This window comes from Enhydra lutris, unplaced genomic scaffold (assembly GCF_002288905.1).
Source record: "Enhydra lutris kenyoni isolate GAN:26980312 unplaced genomic scaffold, ASM228890v2 scaffoldscaffold9, whole genome shotgun sequence".
In the NCBI taxonomy this organism is placed as follows: domain Eukaryota; kingdom Metazoa; phylum Chordata; class Mammalia; order Carnivora; family Mustelidae; genus Enhydra; species Enhydra lutris.
This window is the reverse complement of record NW_019154093.1, coordinates 42583094-42609940: the sequence shown is the minus strand read 5'-3', so window position 1 is coordinate 42609940 and position 26847 is coordinate 42583094. Positions and strand designations below refer to the sequence as shown.

At 36.6% G+C, this 26847-nt stretch overlaps 1 protein-coding gene across 1 annotated transcript in view; it reads left to right on the top strand.

Annotated features, from left to right (window-relative positions):
• Positions 1-26256, top strand: part of LOC111142902 (solute carrier family 44 member 5) — a 163867-nt gene extending 137611 nt beyond the window's left edge. Inside the window, exons 16-21 of the mRNA XM_022496286.1 lie at positions 15403-15506; positions 16754-16827; positions 17443-17513; positions 17631-17719; positions 19256-19340; positions 25747-26256. Of these exons, the coding sequence (XP_022351994.1) occupies positions 15403-15506; positions 16754-16827; positions 17443-17513; positions 17631-17719; positions 19256-19340; positions 25747-25853 (530 nt within the window). The 3' untranslated portion in view covers positions 25854-26256. The remainder of the gene's footprint in view (positions 1-15402; positions 15507-16753; positions 16828-17442; positions 17514-17630; positions 17720-19255; positions 19341-25746) is intronic.
• The last annotated feature ends 591 nt before the right edge of the window (positions 26257-26847 follow it).

Here is a 26847-nt window from a genome sequence, read left to right as displayed (position 1 = left end):
TTTTCTCAGACTTCCTGACTTTTGTAAAAATAATGGTTTGGGGCAAGGAGTTAGGGGAAATATTATGACTACAAGTTGGACTAGGGAATAAGGATGGAAGTGATCAGATTGGGGATATGTTTGGAAGGAAAAGCCAACAGGACTTGCTGAGAGATAGGATATGGGGCAGGAGAGGATGTGAAGAGAAGCAGGGTAAAGAAAAAAGACAAAAAGTGTGTGATGCCATTTATGAAGATGTAGAAACCAGGAGAAGCCAATTTCAAAGAAGAGATGAAAAACAGTGTTTGGGGCATGTTGATATTGAGAAGCTTGGTGGAGATGTCAGGTAGTTTTAAGTCTGAAGCTCATGATGAGTCAGGCTTAAAATATAAATATGGGTGTCATCAGCATAAATCTTTACACATAACACATATAGTTTACAAACTCTACTTTGAGTGCACTTTGTTTTATTATTAATTGCCAAAACAGTCTTCAAACATAGCTAAGTTGGATATTCCCTGTTACATGATTTTAAAAATTAATATCAAACTACAGTAATCAAACAGTGTGGTGCTAGCATAAGGACAGACACATAGAACTGGAATAGAATAGAAACCCAAAAATTAAACCTCATACATAATAAGGCCAATCAATGGGGAAAGGACAGTTTTCTCAACTAACATTACTAGAAAAATGGATATCTACCTGCAAAAGAATAAAGTTGGACCCTAACACAATATACAAAAGTTAATTCAAAAAATGGATCAAAGACTTAAAAGCTAAAATAGAAGTAAAACTCTTAGAAGAAAGCATAGGAGGACATCTTTAGGACGTTGGATTTGATGAAGATCTCTTAGCACAGGTAATAAAAAAAACAGACTTTATATACATGCACAAAGTTTGTGTACCAAAGGACACTATTAAGAGAATGAAAAGACAACCCATAAAATAGGAAAAAATATTTGCAAGTCATTTACCAGATAAACAACTAATATTCAGAATATATAAAGAGCTTCCACGGTGGCAAGATGATGGAAGAACAGAGGACCTTATTTCATCTGGTCCCGTGACATTAGCTGGATATCTGTCAAACCATTCTGAACACCCATGAATTCATCCTGAGATGTAAGAAAAATATATCTGGAACTCTACGAGTAGAAAAGCAACTTTATTTTGCAAGGTAGGAGATATGGAGACGTCAATCTGCGGGGAGATATTGGAAGATAAATGGAGGGAGGGGAGCCTCCATAAGCCAGCTACTGGAAAATGATACAGCCCCAGAAGACAAAATTGGAAACCTTAGAAATCTGCTCCAGTGAGCAGATTTCCTGTCTGAAAGGGGCTCAGGGGATGAAAAGAGCAGAATTCTAGGTGGGTCATTATGGTCTCAGGATCCCAGGAGTCACAGAATGAATGGGGTGTCTGAACTGGTAGAGTGCCCAAGCAGTGGAGTGGGAAAACTGGTTATAGTCAGCCCAGGAGGGGACTTTCAGCCCAGGTCACCATAAACTGCAAGCCAAGCTGGTTGGGTGACCACTCTGCCTGAGCACCCTGAAAAGAACTGGAACATGTGGCCATTTGCCTTACCCCAGAAGGGGCCAAAAGGCTACACACTTGACTGAACAATAGCTCTCAAGGTGGCAGCCCTGGAAAGGACAGTACGGTGACACCCAGCAGTCCCCTGGGAGCAGTGGAGCAGGGTATGCACATGAGCCCGCAACTACTCTCAGTCCCTGGGCACACAAAAGGCAGCGACACAGGCCACTTGGGTGCCTGCCAGGAGGATTACAGTGGGCATGCACTGCAAGAGACTGTGAGATGGGCACACACAAAAGTGAAGACTATTTGTCCTAGAGGGTTTATTGAAGTGGGGGACTACAGTCTTTCAGCTCTGGGGCTGGGTATCTGGGCACATCTAAAGAGGTGCAGAAAGCCTCTAGGGAACAAAAGCCACACAGAGGACCAGCTTACACTGAGCCCACCCCCCTGGCAAAGGGCCATGCAAATCCAACCAGGCAAAGGGCCATGCAAATCCAACCACGCAAATCCAACCAGGCAAAGCTGCACAGCAGGCCCCACCCTAGGAGGTAATCTGGAAGAACAGGTACAAACTAGGTTACCGATCCCACAAGACTGTAAAATTCCAGAGCCAGGGGAAAATAGTATATTGAGCTCGAGGTTCATTCTCATGATTTGGTTATCTTTCAGTCTAAAATTTTCCATTTCTTTTTTTTTTTTTTAACTTTTCCCCATTTCAATTAGTTTCTTATTTTACCAACTTTTTAATTTATTTTTAAGATTTTATTTATTTAACAGAGAGAGACACAGTTAGAGAGGGAACACAAGCAGGGAGAGTGGGAGAGGGAGAAGCAGGTTTCCCGTCAAGCAGGGAGCCCAATGTGCGGCTCGATCCCCAGGATCATGACCCGAGCCAAAGGCAGATGCTTAACAATGGAGCCACCCAGGCACCCTCCCAACTTATGTTTTCAAGTCACTTTTTAACTTTTTTTTTTTACATATATGTTTAATAGATATATGCTTCATTTAATCCTTATCTTCACTCTATTCAATTTTATTTTTGTATATAGATAAGTTCTGCTTCCTTTGCAATTTTGAGAGGTAGTGTCTTCTAACACACAGCAATTATAAAGTTAATAGGCTATGGGTGCCTGGGTGCTCAGTGGGTTAAGCCTCTGCCATCAGCTCAGGTCATGATCTCAGGGTCCTGGGATTGAGCCCCACATCTGGCTTTCTGCTCAGTGGGGAGCCTGCTTCTCCCTCTCTCTCTGCCTGCCTCTCTGCCTACTTGTGATCTCTGTCTCTCTCTCTCTGTCAAATAAATAAATAAAATCTTTTAAAAAATCAAGTTAATAGGCTAAAAAAAAAGCTTAAAAGACAATAGTCTCTAAGTGCAGTAAGTCTCTAAGTGCAAAATGAGATCTAATCAGGCCTAATTTAAAAATTCTATAACTGAGATGCAGTCTAAATTGGATGTTCTAACAGCTAGGGTGAATGAGGCCAGAAGAGAGAATAAGTGATCTGGAAGACAGGCTGATAGAAAGGAAGGAAATAGAGGAAAAGAAAGACAACTCAGAGCCCATGAAGAAAGGCTTCAAGAATTTAATGATGCTTTGAAATGAACAAATGTCAGAACTATTGGTGTGCCTGTGGGGAAAGAGAGAGAGAGGGCCAGAAGGTATTTAGCAAATTGCAAAGTTTAGAAAAAAGAGAGACCACCTTGAGAAAAAGGAGTTCCTTGCCTACAGAGGGAGGAACATCAGATTAACATCAGACCTATCCACAGAAGGAGCTGGCATGATATATTCAGGGTACGAAATGAGAAGAACATGCAGCCAAGAATTCTTTTTCCAGCAAGGCTGTCATTCAGAATGAAAGGAGACATAGAGAGCTTCCAGGGTAGGTGGAAACTGAAAGAATATGTGACCACCAAGCTAGCCCTGCAAGAAATATTTAGGGAAATCCTGTAAGAGAAGAGAGATCCCAAGAATAACATAGACCAGAAAGAAACAGAGATAATCTACCCAGAAATAGGACCTTTACAGGCAATACAATGGCATTAAAGTCATATTTTTCAGTTGTTACTCTAAATGCAGATGGGTTAAATGCTCCAATCAAAAAATACAGGGTATCAGACTGGATAAAAAAGCAAGACCCAGCTATATGCTATCTATAAGAGATTCATTTTAGACCTAAAGACACCTCCAGTCTGAAACTGAGGGGCTGGAGAGCCATTTACCATGCTAGTGGTCCTCAAAAGAAAGTTGGGGTAGCAATCCTTATAATGAGACAAATTAGATTTTAAACCAAAGACTGTAATAAGAGATGAAGAGGGACCTTATATCATACTTAAAGGGTCTACCCAACAAGATCTAACAGTTATAAATATTTATGCCCCCAACATGGGAGCAGCCAATTATATAAACCAATTAATAACCAAAGAAAAGAAACACATTGATAATAATATATTAATAATAGGGAACTTGTACACCCCACTCACAGTGATTGTCAGATCATCTAATCAGAAGATCAACAAAGAAACAAGGGCTTTGAATGACACACTAGGCCAGATGGACTTCACAGATATATAGGGAACATTCCATCCTAAAACAACAGAATACTCATTATTCTCAATAGAACTTTCTCATAGAACTTTCTCTAGAGCAGATCACATACTAGGTCATTAAATAAGTCTCAACTGATACCAAAAGACTGAGATTTTCCCCTGCATATTTTCTGACCATAGTGCTTTGAAACTTGAACTCAATCACAAGAGGAAATTTGGAAGGAACTCAAACATTTGGAGGTTAGAGAACATCCTGCTAAAGCATGAAGGGTCAACCAGGAAATTAAAGAAGAACTTAAATGATTCCATGAATCATTTGAAACCAGTGAAATGAAATGAAACCAGTGAAAATGAAAACACATCGGATCAAAACCTATGGGATACTGCAAAGGCAGTCCTAGGAAGAGAGTACATAACCATCCAAACCTCTCTCAAAAAAATTAAAAAATCCCAAAGATACAAGCTAACCTTACACTCAAAAGACCTAGAGAAAGAACAGCAAATAAATCCTAAACCAATAGAAGAGAAATAATAAAGATTAGAGCAGAAAACAATGAAATAGAAACCAGAAAATCAGTAGAACTGATTAACAAAACTAGAAGCTGGTTCTTTGAAAGAATTAAAAGATCCATAAGCTTCTGGCCAGATTTATCCAAAAGAAAAGAGAAAGAACCCAAATTAATAAAATCATGAATGAAAGGCGAGAGATCACAACCAACACAAGGAAATAGACAATTATAAGAACATGTTATGAGCAACTATATGCCAACAAATTAGGCAATCTGGAAGAAAGAAATAGATGTATTCCTGGAAATTTTTGAACTACCAAAACTGAAAAAGGACGAAATAGAAAAATCTGAAAAGACAATATCCAGCAAGGAAAATGAAGCAGTAATCAAAAATCTCCCAACGCATGAGTCCAGGGCCAATGACTTCCCATGGGGAATTCTACCTAACATTTAAAGAAGAAATAATACCTATTCTTCTGAAGCTGTTTCAAAAAATTGAAATGGAAGGAAAACTTCCAAACTCATTCTATGAGGCCAACATTATCTTGATCCCCAAACCAGAAAAAGACCCCATCAAAAAGAGAATTACAGACCAATATCCCATCATCCCTAATGAACATGGATGCCAAAATACTTACCAAGATACTAGCCCATAGGATCCAATAGTACATTAAAAGGATTATTCACCATGACCAAGTGGGATTTATTCCTGGGATGAAACGGTGGTTTCATCAATGTGATACACCACATTAATAAAAGAAAAGGTAAGAACCAATGATCCTCTCATTTGCTGCAGAAAAAGCTTTTGACAAAATATGGCATCCTTTCTTGATTAAAACTCTGCACAGTGTAGGGATAGATACCTCAATAGCATAAAAGCCATACATGAAAAGCCCACAAGAAATATCATTCTCAATGGGGAAAAAAATGAGAGCTTCTCCCTTAATGTCAGGAACACGACAGGAATGCCCACTCTCACTACTATTGTTCAACATAGTATTAGAAGTCCTAGCTTCAGCAGTTAGACAATAAAAGGAAATAAAAGGCATTCAAATTGGCAAAGAAGTCAAACTTTCACTCTTCACAGATGACATGATACTTCATGTGGAAAACCCAAAAGACCCCACCCCAACATTGCTAGAACTCATACAGCAATTCAGCAATGTGGCAGGATACAAAATCAATGCACAGAAATCAGTTGCATTTCTATACACTAACGATGTGACTGAAGAAAGAGAAATTAAGCGATCAATTACATTTACAGTTGTACCAAAAACCATAAGATACCTTGGAATAAACCTAAACAAAGAGGTAAAGATCTGTACTCTAAAAGCTACAGGACACTTAGGAAAGAAATTGAGGGAGACACAAAGAGATGGAAAAAGATTCCATGCTCATCCGTTGGAAAAAGAAACATTGTTAAAATGTCTCTGTTGCCCAGAGCAATCTACACATTCAATGCAATTCCCATCAAACTACCATCGATATTGTTCAAGCTGGAACAGACAGTCCTAAAATTTGTATGGAACCACAAAAGACCCCAAATAGCCAAAGCAAACTTGAAAAAGAAAAGCAAAGCTGGTGGCATCACAATGCTGGACTTCAAGCTACATTAAAAAGCCATGACCATCAAGACAGTATGATACTGGCACAAAAAAAGACACATAGATCATTGGAACAGAGTAGAGAGCCCAGAAATGGAACCACAACTCTATGGTCAACCAATATTTGACAAGCAGGAAGGAATGTCCAATGGAAAAAAGACAGTCTCTTCAACAAATGGTGTTGGGAAAATTGGACAGCCTTAAGCAGAAGAATGAAACTGGACCATTTCCTTACATCACACACAAAAACAGACTCAAAATGGATGAAAGACTTAATGTGAGACAGGAATCCATTAAAATCCTTAAGGAGAGCACAGGCAACAACCTCTTCGATCTTGGCTGCAGCAACTTCTTGCAATACACTTCTCCAAAGGCAAGGGAAACAAAGGCAAAAATGAACTATTAGGACTTCATCAAGACAAAAACCTTCCACACAGCAAAGGAAACAGTCAACAAAACTAAAAGACTACAGAGTAGGAGAAGATTTTTGCAAATGACAAAGGGCTGGTATCCAAGATCTAGAAAGAACTTATCAAACCCAACACCCAAAAACCAAATAATCCAGTTGAGAAATGGCCAGAAGACATGAATAGACACTTCTCCAAAGAAGACATATGGATGGCCAGGAGATATATGAGAAAATGTTCCATATCACTTGTCATGGGGGAAATACAAATCAAAACCACAATTAGAATGGCTAAAATTAATAAGACAGGAAACAAAGGATATGGAGAACAGGTAACCCCCTTATATTCTTGGTGGGAATGCAAGCTGGTGCAGCCACTCTGGAAAACAGTATGAAGGTTCCTCAAGAAGTTAAAAATAGAGTTACCCAATGATCTGGAGGTTGCACTACTGGGTATTTACCCCAAAGATACAGATGTAGTGAAAAGATGGGGTTACCTGCATCCCAATGTTCATAGCAGCAATGTCCATAATAGCCAAACTGTGGAAGGAGACGAAATGTCCTTCAACAGATAAATGGATAAAGATGAATGTGGTTCATCTATACAATGGAATATTACTCAGCCATCAGAAAGGAGGAGTACCTACCATTTACTTCAACATAGATAGAACTCCAGGGTATTATGCTGAGTAAGGTGAGTCAGTTAGAAAAAGACAATTATGATATGGTTTAACTCATAGGTAGAGTATAAGAAATACTGCAGAAGATCATAGGAGGGGAGGGAAAGGAAGGGAAGGGAGGGAAAACTAAATGGGAAGAAATCAGAGAGCAAGAGAAACTTGGAGAAACTCAGGACTCCAGGAGACAAACTGAGGGTTACAGAAGGGAGGTGGGTGGGGGGATGTGCTAACCAGGTGACGGGTATTAAAGAGGGCATGTGTTATGATGAGCACTGGGTGTTATATGCAACTAATGAATCACTGAAAACTACATCAAAACCTAATGATGTACTATATGTTGTCTAATTGAATTTAAATTTTAAAAAAAGAGCTTCTACAACTCAACAATAAACAATCTGATTCAACATGAACAAAGGATTTTTAAAATTATGTAACATTTTTTCAGCTTTATTGAGGCATAATTGACAAAATTGTAATATATTTAAAATGTACAACATGTTTTTTTGATATGCACATGCATTGTGAAAGGAGTGTATACACATACACATTCAAGGTAATAAACATGTCCATTACCTCACATATTTCTCTTTTCCTCTTTTCTTTCTTTCCCTCCCTCCCTTCCTTCTATGAGAATGCTTAAGTTCTCTATAAGCAAATTTAAAATATACAATGTAGTATTATCAACTATATTCACTGTTATACATTGGCTCAAAAGAACTTATTCATCTTATAACTTAAAATTTATACCTTTTTACCAGCTTCTCCCTGTTTCCCTCACCACCCCCCTGACTATTTTGACCTCCATTCCGCTCTTTCTATGAGTTAAACATTTTTAAAAATTATACATGTAAGTGATGTCATGTGTATTTGTCTTTCTCTATCTAGCTTATTTCTCTTAGCATCATGCTCTTCAAGTTCATCTGTGTTGCTGCAAAAGCAGCATTTCCCTCTTTTTAAAAGCTGAATAATATTCCATTGTGTATCTCTATCACATTTTCTTTATCCATTGTTCATTCACTGACATGTTGTTTTCATACATTTGATGTTGTAAGTGATTCTGCAGTCAACATAGGAGTACAGGTATCTCATTGAGATAGTGATTTCATTTTCTTTGGATATATACACAGAAATGGAGTTTCTGGATCATATGGTAGTTCTATTTTTAATTTTTTGAGGAACTTCCATACTGTTTTCCATAGTGGACACACCAATTTACCTTCCCACCAACAGTATACAAGAGTTCCCTTTTCTCCACATCTTCACCTCTGCATCCTCATCTTTTGTCTTTTGGAAAATAGACATCCTATCCTCTACCTTGTTGTGGTTTTCATTTGCATTTCTCTGTTGAGCAATAATGTTGAGCACCATTTCATGTACTTATTTGCCATCTGTATGTCTTCTTTGGAAAAATGTCTGTTTGGGTCCTTTACCCATTTTTAAAAAATTGGGTTATTGGTGTTTTTCCTGTTGAGTTCTATGAGTTTCTTGTATATTTTGGATAGTAACTCACCATCACATATACGGTTTGCAAATAATTTCTCTCATTCCATCGGTTGCCTTTTTATTTTGTTGATGGTTTTCTTTGCTGTGCAGAAGCTTTTTTACTTTGATGCAGTCTCACTAGTTTATTTTTGCTTTTGTTGCCCTTGCTTTTAGCATCAAATCCAAACAATCATTGCTAAGACCAATGTCTTGTTTTCTTCTAGGAGTTTTATGGTTTCAGATCTCCATTCAAATCTTTAATCCATTTTGAATTGTTTTGTGTGATGTAAGAGTCCAATTTTATTCTTTTGTATGTGGACATTCAGTTTTCCCAGAACATTGAATTGAAGAGACTAGCTTTTCTCCATTGTATATTCTTTACTTCTTTTTTGAAAATTAATTGACCATATATGTATGCATGTATGTGTACGTGTGTGTGTGTGTGTGTGTGTGTGTGTGTGTGTGTGTATTTCTGGGTTCTCTATTCTGTTCCATTCATTTGTGTGTCTCTTTCTTTCCCAACACTATAATATTTTGATTATCATGCTTTGTAATATAGTCTGAAATCAGGAAATGTAATGCCTTCAGTTTTATTCTTCTTTCACAGTTGCTTTGGCTATTCATAGTCTTTTGTGATTCCAAACAAATTTTAGAACTGTTTTTTCTATTTCTGTGGAAAATGCCATTGGAATTTTGATAGGTATTGCATTGATTTTGTTAATTGTTTGGGGTATTATGGACATTTAACAATATTATTTTTTCCAAGCAATGATCATAGGATATTTTTCACTTATTTGTCTATATTTCATCAATGGCTTACAGTTTCCAATGCACAAGTAATTCCCAACTTAGTTAATTTTTCCCTAGGTATTTTCTTGTTTTTGATATAGTTGTAAATAGGATTGTCTTCTTAATTTCTCTTTTCAATAGTTAGTTGTTATTATATAGAAATGCAGCTGAGTTTGTATATTGATTACCTTTCCTGCAACTTCACTGAATTCATTTATTAGTTCTAATAGGTTGGGGTGTTTTTGTTTTTGTTTTTGTTTTTGTGGACTCTGGGGTTTTCTATAAATAACATCATTTGATCTGCAAAGACAATTTTACTTCTTCTTTTAGAGTTTTAATTCCTTTTATTTCTTTTTCTTGCCTAATTGCTCTGACTAGGACTTCTAGTACTATATTGAATAAAAATGGCAAGAGTGGACATCCTTGTCTTATTCCTCATTTTATAAGAAAAGCTTTCAGCTTTTTACCATTGAGTATCATGTTAGTTGTGGCCTTGTCGTATGTGGCTTTCATTATTCTAAGGCATTCTATAATCAATTTATTGAGCGTTTTTATCATGAAAGAAGGCTAAATTTTGTCAAGTGAATTTTCTGCATCTACCAAGATGACCATGATTTGGATCCTTCATTTTGTTAATATGGTACATCACATTTTTTTATTTGCATATATTGAACCATCCTTGCATCTCTTGATAAATCCACTTGTTCTTGGTGTATGATCCTTTTACTGTACTGCTAAATTCAGTTCACTAATATTTTGTTAAGAATTTTTGCATTTATGGTCATTAGGGATATTGGTCTATAATTTTCTCTTTGTGTAGTGTCTTTCTTGCTTTGATTATCAGAGTGATGCTGGCCTTGTAAAATGAATTTGGAAATGTTTCTCCTATTCAGTTTTTTAGAAGAGTTTCAGAAGGATTGATATTAATTCTTCTTTAAATGTCTGATAGAATTTACCAGTAAAGCCTTCTAGTTGTGGACTTTAGTTTGTTGGAAAGTTTTTTTTTTTTTTTTTTGTTGGAAAGTTTTTGATTATTGATTCAAAACCCTTACTAGTAATTGGTCTTTACAGATTTTCTATTTCATCATAATCCAGTCTTACTAGGTTGTATATCTGTAGGAATTTATGCATTTCTTCTAGGTTATCTAATTTTTGCACAATTGTTCATACTAGTCTCTTACGATCTTTTGTATTTCTATGGTATTGATTGTAATACCTGTTCTTTCATTTCTGAAATGAAATGTTCCTCTTTGTTCCTTGGTCTAACTAAATGTTTGTTAATTTTGTTTATCTTTTCAGAAAACCAGCGATTATTTCCACTGATGTTTTCTATTGTCTTCTTAATTTCTATTTCATCTATTTCCACTCTGAAATTTCCCTTCTCTTTCCTTCTACTAATTTGTGCTAATTTGTTCTTCTTTTTCTACTTCCTTAAGGTGTAAAGTCAGATTGATATCTTTTGTTTTTCTTAATATAGGTGTTCATTGCTATGAACCTTCTTCTTTGAATTACTTTGCTGCATTCCATATGTTGGCATGCTGTGTTTCCAGTTTTGTCTCAGGATACTCTTTGATTTCCTCTTTGGCTCATTGGTTGTTCAGTAGTATGTAGTTTAATCTCCACACACTGGTGAATTTTCCAGTTTTCTTCCCGTAATTGATTTCTAGTTTCAAACCACTGTGGTTGGAAAAGGTTCTTGAGATTTCAGTCTTCTTATATTTATTAAGACCTGTTTTGTGGTCTAGCAATGATCTATCCTGGACAGTGTTCCATATGCACTTGAGAAGAATGTATATTCTGCTGTGTTTGGAAGGACTGTATTGTAAATGTCTAATCTGTCTGGTCAATGTACAGTTTAAGTCCAGTACTTCCTTTTTGCTCTTCTGTCTGGATGATCTGTTGTTGAAAGTGGGGTACTGAAATCCTCTACTATTAATATATTGCTATATATTTTCCCCTTAATATCTGTTTATATTTTGCTTTGTATATTTTGGTGTTCCAATGTTGGGTACATGAATATTTATGATTTTTATATTCTTTTGATGAATGGACCCCTTTATCACCGTATAATGACCTTTATGTTAGTTTTTGGCTTAACTATTTTTGGCTTAACCAAACTCCTTTTGGTTTCCATTTGCATGAAAAAATTTTTTCCAATCCTTCACTTTCATCCTTTATGTGTTTTTACAGGTGAAGTGAGACTTATAGGTAGCTTATAACTGAGGGTTTTTTTTTTTAATACACTCAGCCACTTTGTGTCTTTTGGTTGGAGAATTTCATTCACTTATAGATAATTATGGACTTAGTATTGCTATTTTGTTGATTGTTTTCTGACTGTTTTATATCTTAAATAAAATATCTTGTATCTATTTTAAGGTGATAACTTAATTTCAAATGTGTACAAAAGCTCTGCATTTTTACACTTTCCCTACATTAATGCTACATTTTTGATGATTACAATTTATCTCTTTTTATGTTGTGTATCCATTAACAACTTGCTGTAGTTACAGTTATCTTTAACACTTTGTATTTTAATCCTTATACTAGAATTGTGATTTACCTGCTACCATTAGTTTGAGTATTCTGAATTTAATTATATATCTACCTTTTACTAGTGAATTTTATACTTCCACATATTTTCATGTTACTAATTAGCTCCTTTGTTTTAGCTTAAAAAACTCCCTTTAACATTTCTTGTAAGGCTGACTAGGGAGGATGAACTCTTCAGCTTTTATTTGTCTGGAAAACTTTATCCTTCAATTCTGGAGGACAGTTTTGCCCCATAGAGTTTCTTGCTTGGCAGTTTTTTCCTTCATCACTTTGAATATATCATTCCACTCTTTTCTGGCCTATAAAATTTCTGCTGAAAAAGTCACTTTTCTGTGACTTTTTTTTTATCCTGTAAAAAGTAGAAGTCACTTTTCTCCTGCTGCCTTTAATTGCCTTTCAACTTCTGAAAATTTGTTTGTGTTTCAATATGGATCTCTTTAGATTCATCTTTTTGAGATTCTTTAGACTTTCTGGATCTGAATGTCTGTTTGTTTCTACAGATTAAGGAAATTTACAGCCATTATTTCTTCAATTAAGCTTTCTGCACCTTTCTCTCTCTCTCTCTCTCTCTCTCTTTTCCTTCTGGGACCTCCAATTTGGTCTGCTTGTTGGTCTCCAATAAATACATCCCTCTCTCCATTCCTTTCCCCTTTTGCTTCTCTAATTGGATGAATTCCACTGCCTTGTCTTTGAATTTGTTGATCCTTTCCTCCGCTTGATCTGGTCTGCTATTAAAACCCTCTATTGAATTTTTTAAGTCTGTTATTGTATTCTTTGGTTCTATAAATTCTGTTTAGTGCTTTTTTATATTTTTCTGTCCCTTTGTTAAAATTCTCAATGCTCATGCATTGTTCCCCTTGACTTGATGAACATCTTTATGGCCATTATTTCAAACTCTATCAGGTAGACCACTTCTGAAATATTGGTTTCTAGAGATTTATCCTGTTTTTTATTTGGAATATATTCTCTTCTTTCTTCATTTTTTTTCTTGAGTCTCTATGGTGGATTCATTTTATTAGATAAAACAGTCACTTCTCCCAGTCTTGACAGACTGGTCTTATACAGGAGATGAATTTCATCAACCAGCCAAGCTCAAGCTTCTAGGTCTCTCAGGCATTTGTGATTCTCCTAGCCACCAGTTATTCTTAATGTTCCCCAACAGCTGAATATGTGCCAAGACCTCAGTGTTCCAAAGAGAAAGATCACATTCGGAACCTATATGCAGGCTAAATTAGAAGCCAGTCCCTCTGGCAGTAGGTGGGAAAGTATGCAGGTGAAGCTCTTCCACAGAGAAACTGAGAAGTAGGTATTTGCCTATTCCTTCTGCACTGAGCCAGGGTGTGTATCCATGCTGGGATTAGAGGAGTGTGCTCCTGCACCACTTAAAAACTGCTTATTTGTTTGTTATAGTCCTGTAGGACTTTTCAGTGCAATCCCCATTGGCAATCAGAGCCAGGGAAGGTGTAGACCATCCTCAGGCAGCAAATGTAAAAACTAGAGTAGTAGGTATGTGTAAAGTCTCCTTCCAGTGGTGGCCTAATTATATAATTAGAGTTAGCTAGAGGGAGAAAGTAGTAGAAGTGCCCACTAGCTCCCCTGGACAACTCCAGTAAGGACTGTAACTAACAACTAGATATGTGCAAATTATAAGCCAGACCCTCAGGCAGTGGGCTGTAAAGTATGTAGTCCACTCCCTTCCAGGAAAAGACTGGAAAATGGACCCTTTTTTCCCCCCCTGCTTCCTCTGTACTAAGCCTCTTGGAGGACAGCCACAGTGAGTGCTAGCATGTAAAGAACTAGCTTTGTTTTCTGTGGTGCTGTGGGACTTGTGGTTATAAACTCCACTGGCTTTCAGAGCTAGGAATTTTGGGGACCTGTCCCTTGGGTGGGAGCCTTAAAAGTTGGAATCCTTTATGTCCTGTCCAAATGCTTTACTCCTCAGGAAGAGGCTGAGAGTTGGGGGTATCTTCCTTATAGTATGGTTCTGTGCCAGAAATGGGTTTATGATATGTTTGTCTCATCTTTCCTATCCATTTCACTGTGGTTATTTTTTTTAGTTGCCTGATGTGGTAGGAGTCAATCAGCTAGTTTCCAGTTTTTTTCAGTGGAAATTGTTCCATGAGTAGCTGTACTTTATGTGCATCTGTGGAAGGAGGGAAGTTCAGGGGCCTCCTATGTCAACACCTTGGTCCCTTCTACAAAGGAATGGCATATACATTGCTCCAAAGAAGACATACAAATGGTGAATAAGCACATGGAAAGATGCTCCATATAATTCATTAAGGAAATGCAAATCAAAATCATAATAAGGTTACCACTTCACATCCATTGGAATGGCTACTATTTTTAAAAAATGTAAAATAACAAGTATTTGTAGGATGAGGATAAACTGGGAACCTTTGTGTATTGTTGCTAGAAATGTAAAATGGTATAGCCATTACGGAGAACATTATGATGATTCTTCAGAAAGTTAAAAGTAGGATTGCCATATAATCCAGCAATTTCACTGCCATAGATATACACTCAAAAGAATTGAAAACAGGAACTCAAATACTTGCATACAAGTATTCACGTTAGCATTATTCTCAGTAGCTAAAAGGTAGAAACAACCCAAATTTCCATGAACAGATAAAGGATAAACAATATGTGATATATACATGCAATGGAATGTTGTTCAGCTCTAAAACAGAATGAAATGATGAACCTTGAAAACTTTGTTAAGTGAAATAAGACACAAAAGGATAAATATTGTATCATTCCACTTATATGAGGTGTCCAGAAGAGGCAAATTCATACAAACTGCACTAGAAGTTATCAGGGGCTTAGGGAAGGGGAGAATGAGAAGTTATTGTTTAATAGGTACAGAGTTTCTATTTGAGATGATAAGTTCTAGAAATGAATAGTGATGATGATTGTGCAACACTGTGAATGCACTTAATGGACTGAATTGAACTGACTTGTACAGTATTGTACATAATTGAATAGTACACTTAAAATAGTTAAAATGGTAACTGTATATTTTATCAAATTTTTTTTATCAAATTTTTTAAAAAGATTTTATTTATTTACTTGACAGACAGAGATCACAAGTAGGCAGAGAGGCAAGCAGAGAGAGAAGGAAGCAGGCTCCCCGCTGAGCAAAGAGCCTGATGTGGGGCTCGATCCTAGGACCCTGGGATCATGACCTGAGCCGAAGGCAGAGGCTCAACCCACTGAGCCACCCAGGCACCCCTAAAAAGCCTATTTTTAAAATTTTTATTTTTTGATCATAAAGTTTAGTTACAAATCATTAATAGATTTGAATATTTCATTTTCATAGAGGCCCAGAACAACGTTTGTAAATTTCTACAGTGCTGCCTAAAATGCTGTTTCTGGTGTTTGGAAAGAATGGTAAAGTTTTTTAACAGAAATGCCTATGTTATGGTAAGTAGATTTTTTTTTTTTTTTTTTTTTTTGTCAGAGAGAGAGAGAGAGAGCAAGCACAGGCAGACAGAATGGCAGGCAGAGGCAGAGGGAGAAGCAGGCTCCCCGCCAAGCAAGGAGCCCGATGTGGGACTTGATCCCAGGACGCTGGGATCATGACCTGAGCCGAAGGCAGCCGCTTAACCAACTGAGCCACCCAGGCGTCCCAGTAGATTATTTTTTATTTACTAATTTCTTCTTTGCAAACCCAAACCCCATTTGCACATTTCCATCTCTAACACTTTTTACCTCATGCAGTTGAATTTATCACCATGTTGATATAAGGATTTGTGATTCCCATGTATGATTCAGAACTATGCTTTCCTAGTTGAGATAACATCTTAACTGTACTTCATTATTACTGTTAATATCTTTTTAAAGAGGGAAAATATTATTTACCTTGGAAATTTTTAAATATGCTAGATTGAAAAGATTTTGTGTGTCTTTGACATTGTTTAGTGAAAGGAGAGGTTAGTCTATATTCCACTCTGAGAAAAAAAAAGTCTTTCTAATTCTGGGACTTACATATTTCTAGGGAATGGTCTATTTCTTCTTGGAAATCTTATGTTGAAATGTGTGGGAATCGATAAGGCCTAACTAAAGTGTTACTTCTTTCCTATGGAAATATGGAGATTTTTAAAAACAGGGGTTCCAAAAACATAATTCTTCTAAAATTTAGTAACTACAACCTTATGATACTTGCTTATTATCACCATGACACAGAATCTGCAGGGGTGATTCAAATAGTCCTGAAGATTTAAATAGTCATTAATTTACCTCCAGTAAGAATACTGTATTGAGCCTTTTAATCAATGTATCAAAAGGTGTTGTTTTCCTGAGAATAATCTTTAAAGTGAATGCTGCAACATTTTTCCTATTCACAACAGACCCTACCTAGCCCAGACACTTCAAAGACAGAAACCATATCCTGGGATTTGAGAAAAAGATCTACCTCTGTGTGAATTCCCATGGAGTGTTAACAGGCATATAGCATCTGAAGCATACCTTATTGTAAATGCCCCTGACAGCTGTGCAGAGTTGAGGATGTATAGTTCTCTGGTCTCACATGTACCCAAAGGCTAGAAAGAGGAATGACAGTAGCAGGCTGGGTGATAAGAGAATTAATTCATTTTCCTGTCATTGGATTGTCTGTTGGTCTTGTTAGGGCATGTTACTGACTCCAGAATAATAACAACTGTTTTCCTCAGATTGCAATATATGGCAAAAACTTCTGCAGGTCAGCAAGAGATGCTTTCAATCTGCTGATGAGAAATGTTTTAAAGTAAGTAATCAGATTGAATTTGCAAAAGAAAATTTGGTGAACCTTGAGCATCAAATACGTCACATGTGATTTAAATTGATGGTGATCTTATTAGACATGAATATTATCTTTCAATTGGAGAGATTTAAATCTCTCTCACACTATTTCTTTTTGTATCTTAGAATGTTGCTTCTATCATCCATCTACATCTTCACACTCACTGGCATTTTATTGATTTTTATTATCCCTTCTGCTCAAGAAATTCTCCACACAAACATCATGTCTCTGACCATTTCCTTCTCCCCAAATTGACAGAGTCTGAGTGAGCAAAAGCAGGGAAGAAACGAAACCTTCTCAAAATTCAGGGTGTCTTACTTGGGCTTTGAAACAAAGGCTGACATATCTAATTATGCCAGATAGCCCTACAATGCCATCTTATGTTTACTTCATCAAAAATAAATCAGAACTTCATTTGGGAGGTCTACCTTCATTTCTTGCATTTAACAAAGGCCAAATAAAATTTCCAGCAAAGACATATCAAAACGAGCTCATGAATTATTTACTCTCATAAATTTCAAGTGACAAATGTAATTTAAACACAAAATTATACTTTCTTTTTTTTTTTCTGATTCTCAGAGTTGCAGTTATGGATAAAGTTACAGACTTTGTACTAATCCTGGGGAAAATTCTAGTTGCTGGATGTATAGGTAAGTAATAATAATAAATATAGTAAGTCTAAAAGGTACTTGGAAAAACCTCTTTGCTATAAAAAACTATGTTTCTTTGCAAATACATAATATGCATGTTCTGCCTGTCCAATGTAGGTGTCCTGGCCTTTTTACTGTTCACACACAGATTGCCAACGATGATAGAAGGACCGACATCTTTAAATTACTACTGGCTACCTTTGCTGGTAAGATCTGGTGTCTCAGTCAGTTCAGGCATCTATAATAAAAATATCATAGATTGGATGGCTTAAGCAAGAATTTATTCCTCACCGTTCTGAAGGCTGAGAAGTCCAAGATTAAGGTGCCCACAGATTCAGTTCCTGGTGAGAGCTCTCTTCCTGGTTTGCAAAGAAACACCCCCCCTCCCCCGCCTTCTCACTGTATCCTAACATGGTGGAGAGAGATTGCATCATCTCTCCTATCTTGTCTTTTAAGGGCACTAATCCCATTCATGAGGGCTCCACCCTCATGACCTACTTACCTCCCCAAATCTCACCTCCCCAAACCTCATCACATTAGGGATTAGGTTCAACATAGGCATTTTGAGAGGACACAATTCATTCATAACCACTGGGTAATATTGACTCTGATTTATCAGAGATGGCAAAAAAAAAAGGGAACAAGAAAAATAATAATAGTTAACATTATTGGTCCTACTTTGCGCCAAGCCTTATTCCGTTTCAGATTGGATTCCTTAGAAACAACCTCTGAGACAGGATTGCATGCAGAAGTTTTATTAGGAAGTGTTTTCCTGAGATACCCTTGTAACGAGGAAGTGAGGAGGGCAGGCATGGGCAAAGGAAAAAGCTGCATTTAGAGTGGGGGCCTCAGACATATTGACGGGAATTCTTCTGAAGGAAGAATTAGGCCTCTGTATGCTGTGGTTGGCCAGAGGTTGCCCCCTGGATGAGGGTGTAACCTTGGGTGAGGCAGTTCCTGGCAACAAGGGCAATTCCTAGTGAGGGAATCATCTCAGTCTTCCGCAGCCTACATTCCTAACAACTGGAGGAGAGATGTAGCATTTGAAGAGGACCTGATGGGAGACTGGCAGCATCTATAGCAATTAACTCATTTGCTCAATCCATATGTTATAAATACTGTTATTATTCACATTCTCCCCTCGCCTACCAGTAATTTTTTTTTCAAAGATTTTATCCATTTACTAGACAGAGAGAGATCACAAGTAGGCAGAGAGGCAGGCAGAGAGAGAAGGGGAAGCAGGCTCCCCGCTGAGCAGAGAGCCCGATGTGGGGCTTGATCCCAGAACCCTTGGGATCATGACCCGAGTCAAAGGCAGAGGCTTCACCCACTAAGCCACCCAGGCACCCCCCATCAGTAATTTTTTATAGGAGTCAGGAGGCACAGTGAGGTTAAGTAACTTGTTGAGTGAGTGCCTGGCAAGTGATTCAACCCCTAGGCAGTGTGTGCTCTTAACTCGGATGCTTTCCTGCATCAGTGTGCAGGATCCTAAATCTGGGGTATTTTTGTAGGCATTGGGGATAAGAATTGGGGGTAAGAAAACTAACAGGTAATATAATATATTTAAATCCCAGTGCAAAGTACCCAAAATTGTTATTGGATTTTTTTTTTGGTCTCTATATTGAAATCTTTTCTACATAGGGTACTTCAATATTTCTCATCCTGACTTTCATTTAAAGCTGCATTATTGTTCTTCTGGACAAGTTAATGACATCTTCATTTTGTTCTTTACTCATTTACAGACAGTCATTATTGGATCTTACCTAGTTGCCCATGGGTTCTTCAGCGTCTATGCAATGTGTATTGATACAATTTTCATCTGCTTCTGTAAGTTTTCAGTGTATGTGTTTTCTCCCTTTGGAGAGTAACTGAAAGATAAGAAGGTTAAGACCCATGTACTTAGCTGGCTTGTGGATTTGCTATGGTTTGGCTGCAACTACCAAATCCTGTTTATTGGAAAGAGACTCTGTTTAGTAGATGCTCTTTAAACCTTAACAGCTGAGAGAATGGAGCTGGCAAAGCACAGGAGAGTCAGCTCTGAAATGAACCTTGGTCTCCACTGCATTGTGTTAGCATGAAACTGTTTTTTTTGTTTGTTTGTTTCTTAGTATTTACAAGTTTTAATGATAAACCACAACAGAATTGAATCATTAACAGAACTGAGGACATAACTGGGTTTTGAGACTGGACTACAGGAACACTTTGAGGGGAGCTTTTATAATTCTGATAAAGCCAAGCTGGCAATGGTTTCAGAGACACATAGAGCCAATTCGCACTAAATTCACTGAGGGGAGTGTCTGGGAAACAGCTCGATCAATTCTGATGCTTAGAGTTAAAATACTTCTTGAGAGCTTTCATCACTGACTTATTTGCTGTGCCTCTATGTGGCATTTGTAACTCATAATGGATAGGTTTTCTATTAGCATCTCATCTTAAAAGCCTTGGAGAACCTAGTGCCCTAGGAACTTGACTTGGCCCTTACCTTCAGCCTAGAGAAAGGAGGCTCAGCAGGTGAAAGAACAAATTGTTAAGCCCTCCAGCTATACCCTATAGAGATTATTTCTCTGGCACCTTGTTCTTAAGAGAAGCAGAGAAAACATTCTATGACAGGTCATTACTGAGTGATCCACTTGTGTAAAATTAACAGTTTATTTTTTGGCATCACTCACAACACCAACTTTACACAGGGGTCAGGGGAGGAGATAATACTTATAAGGAGACATATTCAAGGGGAAAAAAGAAAAACCTCCTAGAAAGTGGTTTGCCTTTTTTTTTCTTAATATTTAAAAATTATTTTCAGTAGCTGGATAATTCAGAAATCAAGAAAACTATGCACAGTAGTTAGTTCTCTCTCTGGCTATGAACGAAACAGACATGTTTAATCATCTTCTAATGCCACTGTCAGCGGTTTATTAGGAGAAGCCATCTACAAAATGCCACATGAACAAACTTCAGCTCAGGTTAGAGATGGAGGAAAGAGCACAGAATTGTAGTGCCTGAGACAGAGGTCTTAAATGTTCAAAGATCTCTTTTTTCATCTCAGATACTCATTATAGCAACAGTGGGAGATCCCTTTAGGATCTTCCCCATTCTTGTAACTGAAAATGTTTCTGAAAATGTATCTCAGGAAATGCATAGAAGCCACTAGCTCCCAATCTTTGGAAGCTCTGGAAAAATCTTACAGATTTTAAATTTGACAAGGATATTAAATTTGAGAGGTAAGAACTGTTTCCCAACTTTTTATGTTAATAATTGCCAACTTATGAAAATCAGGTGTAATTTCAGCTTTACTCAATGCTTGTGTGTTGAACATGAACAGTTTCCTTCTGGAGACTCTTTTCTTTAAGAATAAAGGACAAGGGATACCAAATTCTATTTCTCCTCCTTCCCTAACTTTTGCTATGGGCAACATCTTACTTTGGAAAACATTCTTCTTAAATGGTGCTGTAAGCCAAATTCTGATTGTGTATAACTGTACCTATATAATCTTTATAATTTTTTATATAATCTTTTGTAATCTCTTTTTATACTTATTCTCTTGGCTGCCAGACAGCTGGTATTTTTAAAAATGCAAGCCATTTGCAAACACTGCATTTATAGAAACATCTTTTTAATATTACCAGGCAATGAGAATTTTGGTCCCAGTTTGAGAAAAAAGTAATGTTATTGATGATTATTAATGTGATTCATACCAGGCTTCCTAATAATGCTTCAAGGGTAATAACAATATAGATATACTATATATTATATAGAAATATGGTTAAGGAAGAAAGAACAAAAATGTATCCATCATATTCACTCCTCAGCTTTCCATTTTGTCTGAGAAAGGTCATTGTGAGGTCCAATATAAAAAATCTAACTCAGTAATCCAACAATTCCCCCAAAAGGATGAAAAACGATTTAGAATTATTCCATAAATCTATGATTATCTTGTATGTTTTTACATAATATTTCTTATCCTTTGTCATAATAAAGGCTATGAATAACAAAATCTTTAATACACTTAGTGAAAACATAGAGTTAAGTTGTACTTGTATACGTATTGATAGATATTATCTGCTGCAAATTCTATCTTTAGGAAGCTTAATTCTTAATTCCAACTTCTTACGCTTCAGCATCATTTTGGGGCTTTCCCTGAATCACCCAATAGGTATGTGCTCAGTGAACACTCCGTCATTTTATTATTAGCCTAGGCAAGGTAGGAAGGTAAATTCATGTGTTATGTGAAGTCAGAAAACACTGCCACTAATTTTCTAATGCAATTCTGAGGAGATTTAAGACAGGATGACTTATGGTTAAGTAGAACCAGAACCGAACTAGGTGTCAAGAGGCTGGGTCCTCACCTCATTCTGACTGCTCCAGAGCTTTTGACGTCAGGAGAATCATTTCAATACGTGGGTCTCCGTTTCTTCATCCGTAATGTTACAGGTATGGACTTTCATTAAAAGGGACTTTGGGCTCTGAAATTCAATTATTATTCCACATTTATCACAGACTTTTATTCAGCTTCCTCTCAGAAGACGTGGCATTTTACCTTTCTGAAAAGAACAGTCACAGATTTAGAGATGATTCTGTTGAAAGCACATCAAGGATCTTATTAATCTTTAAACTATCAAAATAAACCTCTTTGGGCATTGGTGGGATTTAGGAAGTTTCGGTTCTTCCTGGCAGAGATTGAAGTTTCTTACTTGGTCCAGCAACTTACCAGTACTAATTGTCTTATATTTGACTTTCTAACACTAATTTCTCTGATCTTTCCTTGTTTGATTCTCCAATTCATAAAAATACATTTAATTCTGCTGCCGCTTGCTGCTTTTGCCTGCTTTGGCCGCTGCATATACAGGTGAAGATCTGGAAAGAAATGATGGATCCAGAGAAAAACCCTACTACATAGCCCCTACCCTGCACGGAACTCTGAACAAGATGCAACTAGTTCCCCAGAAGCAGAAAGAGTAGAAAAGCTCCAAACAGTGACATTCATTTTTAAATAGAACTTTTGTAAATTAGATCATTTGTAACGTGAAAATGATGCTTTTGAGTAATGTGAAATTTCTGAGCTTATTCCTGAAAAGCCAGCACATGGTACCACCTGAGGTGACGAGCATTTGATGACAGTAGCCTCTGTGAACTAGGATACTTTATAGACTGTGGTCCCAGCTGAAAAGCAAGGTGTAAATGTCAAACATATTTTTAAAGCCTATAGCCAAAAGTGTTTTAAATGAGACTTTTATAACTCAGAGTGCTGTTTCCCATTGAAGCACTTTGCTCGCCTTTCTTTTTATAATGTATATTTGTAAAGGATATTCAGGCAATTTTTTGAAAACACTATAAATGTATAGTCAATTAGCCATAAAAAAGATTGATATAGCTAACCAGCATATGGTACGAAATTTGTAAATATGGTGCTATGTTTATAGCTGCTCCAGCTAGTGGACAGCTTTCTCAACTGTGATTAAACTTGTATAAATGTTTTCCTAGGAAGTATATTTCAGTGTGTGATTCAAGACCGTTTGAAACAGAGATGTTGATGTTATACAAGTTCCATAGAGAACACTGCTAGGTAAAAATTACTGGGGAACCTCATAGCCCACTTTGTTTTAGTGAAATTATATTCATAGTAAAGTTGAATCTGGGTTTTGGGATATCATTTCCAATAATATGAACATCTAGCCACCATGAAAATATTCTGAACAAAACTGAGATAGATACATAACTTATACCTTTTGTCTCTAACCCAGATGGAGACCAATTCCTATTTTCCTATTCCCACCATACAGAAAATTGGAATGGATTTGTTTCAGAAGAGTGATTCTATCTTTCACAAGCATATCTGTTTTTCTAGATGAAAGAGATTTTTTTACTTCATTCTACAAAAGGTTTAGTTGTAGCTCAACTTATGCGAGGAAAGAGAAAAGATGATTGACACTACAGATTTTACCCTAAGGAAATATACTACTAGCACTCCACTGTTACCTTTTCTCATACCTTTACAGGGGTGTACTGTGCATTAGGAAATCTCTCCCTTGAAAGTTTAGTAGGAAAGTTATTTTTACACTCCATCCTTGCTGGTCACAGCAACAAGCTGGTTGCTGGCAGCCATACCTTAGTCTTTTGCATGGTGGAGCAGAACATGAATCAGACACTCAAGTACTTTGCGTGTCTACTCCTGTGTGCACATGTGTATGATTTGGCTAACAGTTACCCCAAAGGAACACTGAATCAAGTAGTATCCTTGGGCATTTACACTAAGCTTGTGTATAGGGATTATTTATGTATTGATAGAAAGAAACGTGTTGATCTAAGATTGTGGTTGAAATGTGATCTAACTATGATCCATGTATTTAAGAAGAGTCAGAAATGTATCATCGTGTCACAAATTAATATAAAAACCAACGTATTTAATGATCCTGAAGTATGGGAACCTAGATTTAGACTGACTCTGATAGCTTAATAGCAAGAAGCCAATGAATATGGAAGATTTTCAAAATAGGTCTTTATAATGGCCACCATCTTGTTCTTGGCTTATTTTCTTGAGATTATTAGGGTCAGAAGTGTCACCTGGCTTCACCTCATGGAAAAGGGCCTTCACTCTCATTCTCCTTGAAGTATAAATTCAGAGAAGGGTGATAATCTGTCTTTCTGGATGGTTATTGTTATCCAACAACATAGAAGTCTCAACCAAGATCTAGTAAATAGTTACTTCTCTTTTTTCTTTTTTCTTTTTCCCTTTCTTTTTTTTTTTTTTTTTTGAGAGCGAGAGAGAGAGAGAGTGCAAGTACACATGTGTACACATGAGCAGCAGGAAAGAGGAGAGGGAGAGAATCTTAAACAGGTTTCATACCCAGTGAGCCCAATGCTGGACCTCATGACCCTGAGATTATGACCTGAACCAAAATCAAGAGTAGGAGGCTTAACCATCTGAGCTACCCAGGTGTCCCAGTTCCTCTCTCTTAAGTGTTAAAAAATGATAGAGAATATATCCTCTTCAGGAGTAGTTGAATGATACATAATGATGAAACAACACAATTCTAATTCTTTTTGGTAGGCATCAGAATCATTCTGAGAACTTCTAATAGACGTCTGTGCCCCTTCCCTAACAGAATCTGATATGTTGTGTTTGGGTACGGGGTAGCTTGTGAATTATTATAAAGTTCTCTAGTTGATTCTGATACACATAAAAGTTGGAAAATCACTTGAATAAAATACAAATCAACACGCAAGAAACTAGTTGCCTGTATTACATTCTTGGCTGTTTCAGGAGTTAGAAAATTAAGACAAAGATTAATTTGGAGACTTTGAATAATCATAACTACTTCTGTATTTTAGATTCTTGGACTAGGTGGGGCCCATGTATTACATGTTTAACATTATATCTGCTGATCAGACCAAAAAGTTCACTAGAGTAAGAGTGTTCACTGAATTATATGGAGGCACATTCTATAGCTGGTTATAATTTAAGGATATAACCCATGGGTACAAAATCATAAGAAAAGAAATGTTATTTGGCGCAATATTTTTAAATAATTTCTTTACTACTTAAAGGAAGAATCTCTAAGTACGGAAATTTTAACTATATTATGGACTTAGTTCTAGTCAGAAAAAGTTTTTCTCACTAGTTACTTCTTTGTGTAGAAGAGAATAAAAATGAGCATTACTTTTGAGGGAAGAAATTAGAAGCTATTATCTTATAAAGCAATTAAAGTAATTAACTGCAAAACAATATTTTTCAAAACTTACAGTTTAAGGCTCTGAAATACATTAAAACTTTACAAATCTTTAAAACTGTGCTTCCCAAATTGTTGATGGCAAAACAAAAGCAATTTTGAACAAACACAATAATTTAGAAAGTAAATTGAGTATATACTACTTTTCAGGAATTTGAAGGTGAATTTAGAAATTCCGGATGAGGCTCTTTGTTTTTGTTATTTTTGGTTAGTTTGCCATCCGAAAGAAGGTAGAAGTTATTTCCTCCATCATACCCCTGAGAGGCATGCATTATTGGCAGACTGTAACTTAGTACACAGAATTAGATGGCGTTTTACTAACATGGTAACAAGGGCTGCTTGTTTTCTCAAAGGTATGTTCATAATGATGATGCCAAACTATGCTATTTTAAAAAAGAGAGAGAGGAGAAAAGTTTCGAACTGCTGTAAAGCAAGTGTGCAGCAGATGGCGACGTTACTTCTCTTACAGTTTTGCTTTGATATTTACTCTGTGCCATTCTTCCTCCTAGTGGAAGATATAGAAAGAAACGATGGTTCTCCTGAAAGGCCCTATTACATGAGTCAGTCTCTGCTGAAGATTTTGAACGAGCCAAGTATGCAAACTAAGAAGCATTAGAAGTGCAAACTGTGGTCATCCTGCAGCGCGGTGTGTAACCTAATCTTCATCTGTTGTGTCTGCGCAACACTCGTTTCATAAGTGCTTTGTATTTGGGACACTGTATTCACCACCTTGTTGGCTTTTATTTGCATGTTTAATACCAAAGCTTATACTGTAATATGTGAAGCCATCAGAAGTCGCAAGGGAATTGTTAACAACATGGTACATTTTTATACTAAGATCTTTTGTTGTGTAATTCATTTTTAAATACAGTGGCTTGGATGTTTTGAAAACACTACTGAATATGTTCATATTCTTTATATATTACATTGAAAAATGAAACATTATTTAAACCGATAGCTCCTAATATATTTTTTAAATTATAACTAAAAGACTTCTGCAGGGGAAATTGGTCAACAAAGTGAAATAGAAAATTTTAAAGTTTTCCCCACTCCTGTTTGACAGTAAATTGGTAAAAGGACTGCCTACTCCAGATTTTGCTCTCTTTAAGTATAGAATGTTTCCTATTAAACAAATTGCCAATCATCCAGCCTTTACTACTTAGTCCTCTCTGACAAAGTGCCTTACTGGCTGTTTAATATTACCCAGCTTTTGTGGGCAAGTTTACAAACGTTGTTTAAAAAAAAAAAAAAACAAAAACCTGCAATGTTTAGTGATTGAAACAAGTCTTCTTGAATTTGTTTTCCTCTTAGCTCACTGGTTAGAAACCACTTGTCATTTCAGTATGTTTGATATCCTCACTATATAGAGTACATTTTGCAGCATAAACAATTTCCCTTGCGCCTAGTGGACATTCATGAATGTGTACTACACGCAAGAAAAAAAAAAAAGTGAAAGGTTGCTTGTTAGTTTTTTTTACTAAAAGTGAAAAGTTTAAAAATCTAATCTTTTCTATAGTAAATCTTTGAAAATAGGTATAAGATTACATTTCTCAATGTTTTACACAGTTTGGAAAAGGACACCTTGAGAAATTACAAAGGGAAACTTTACC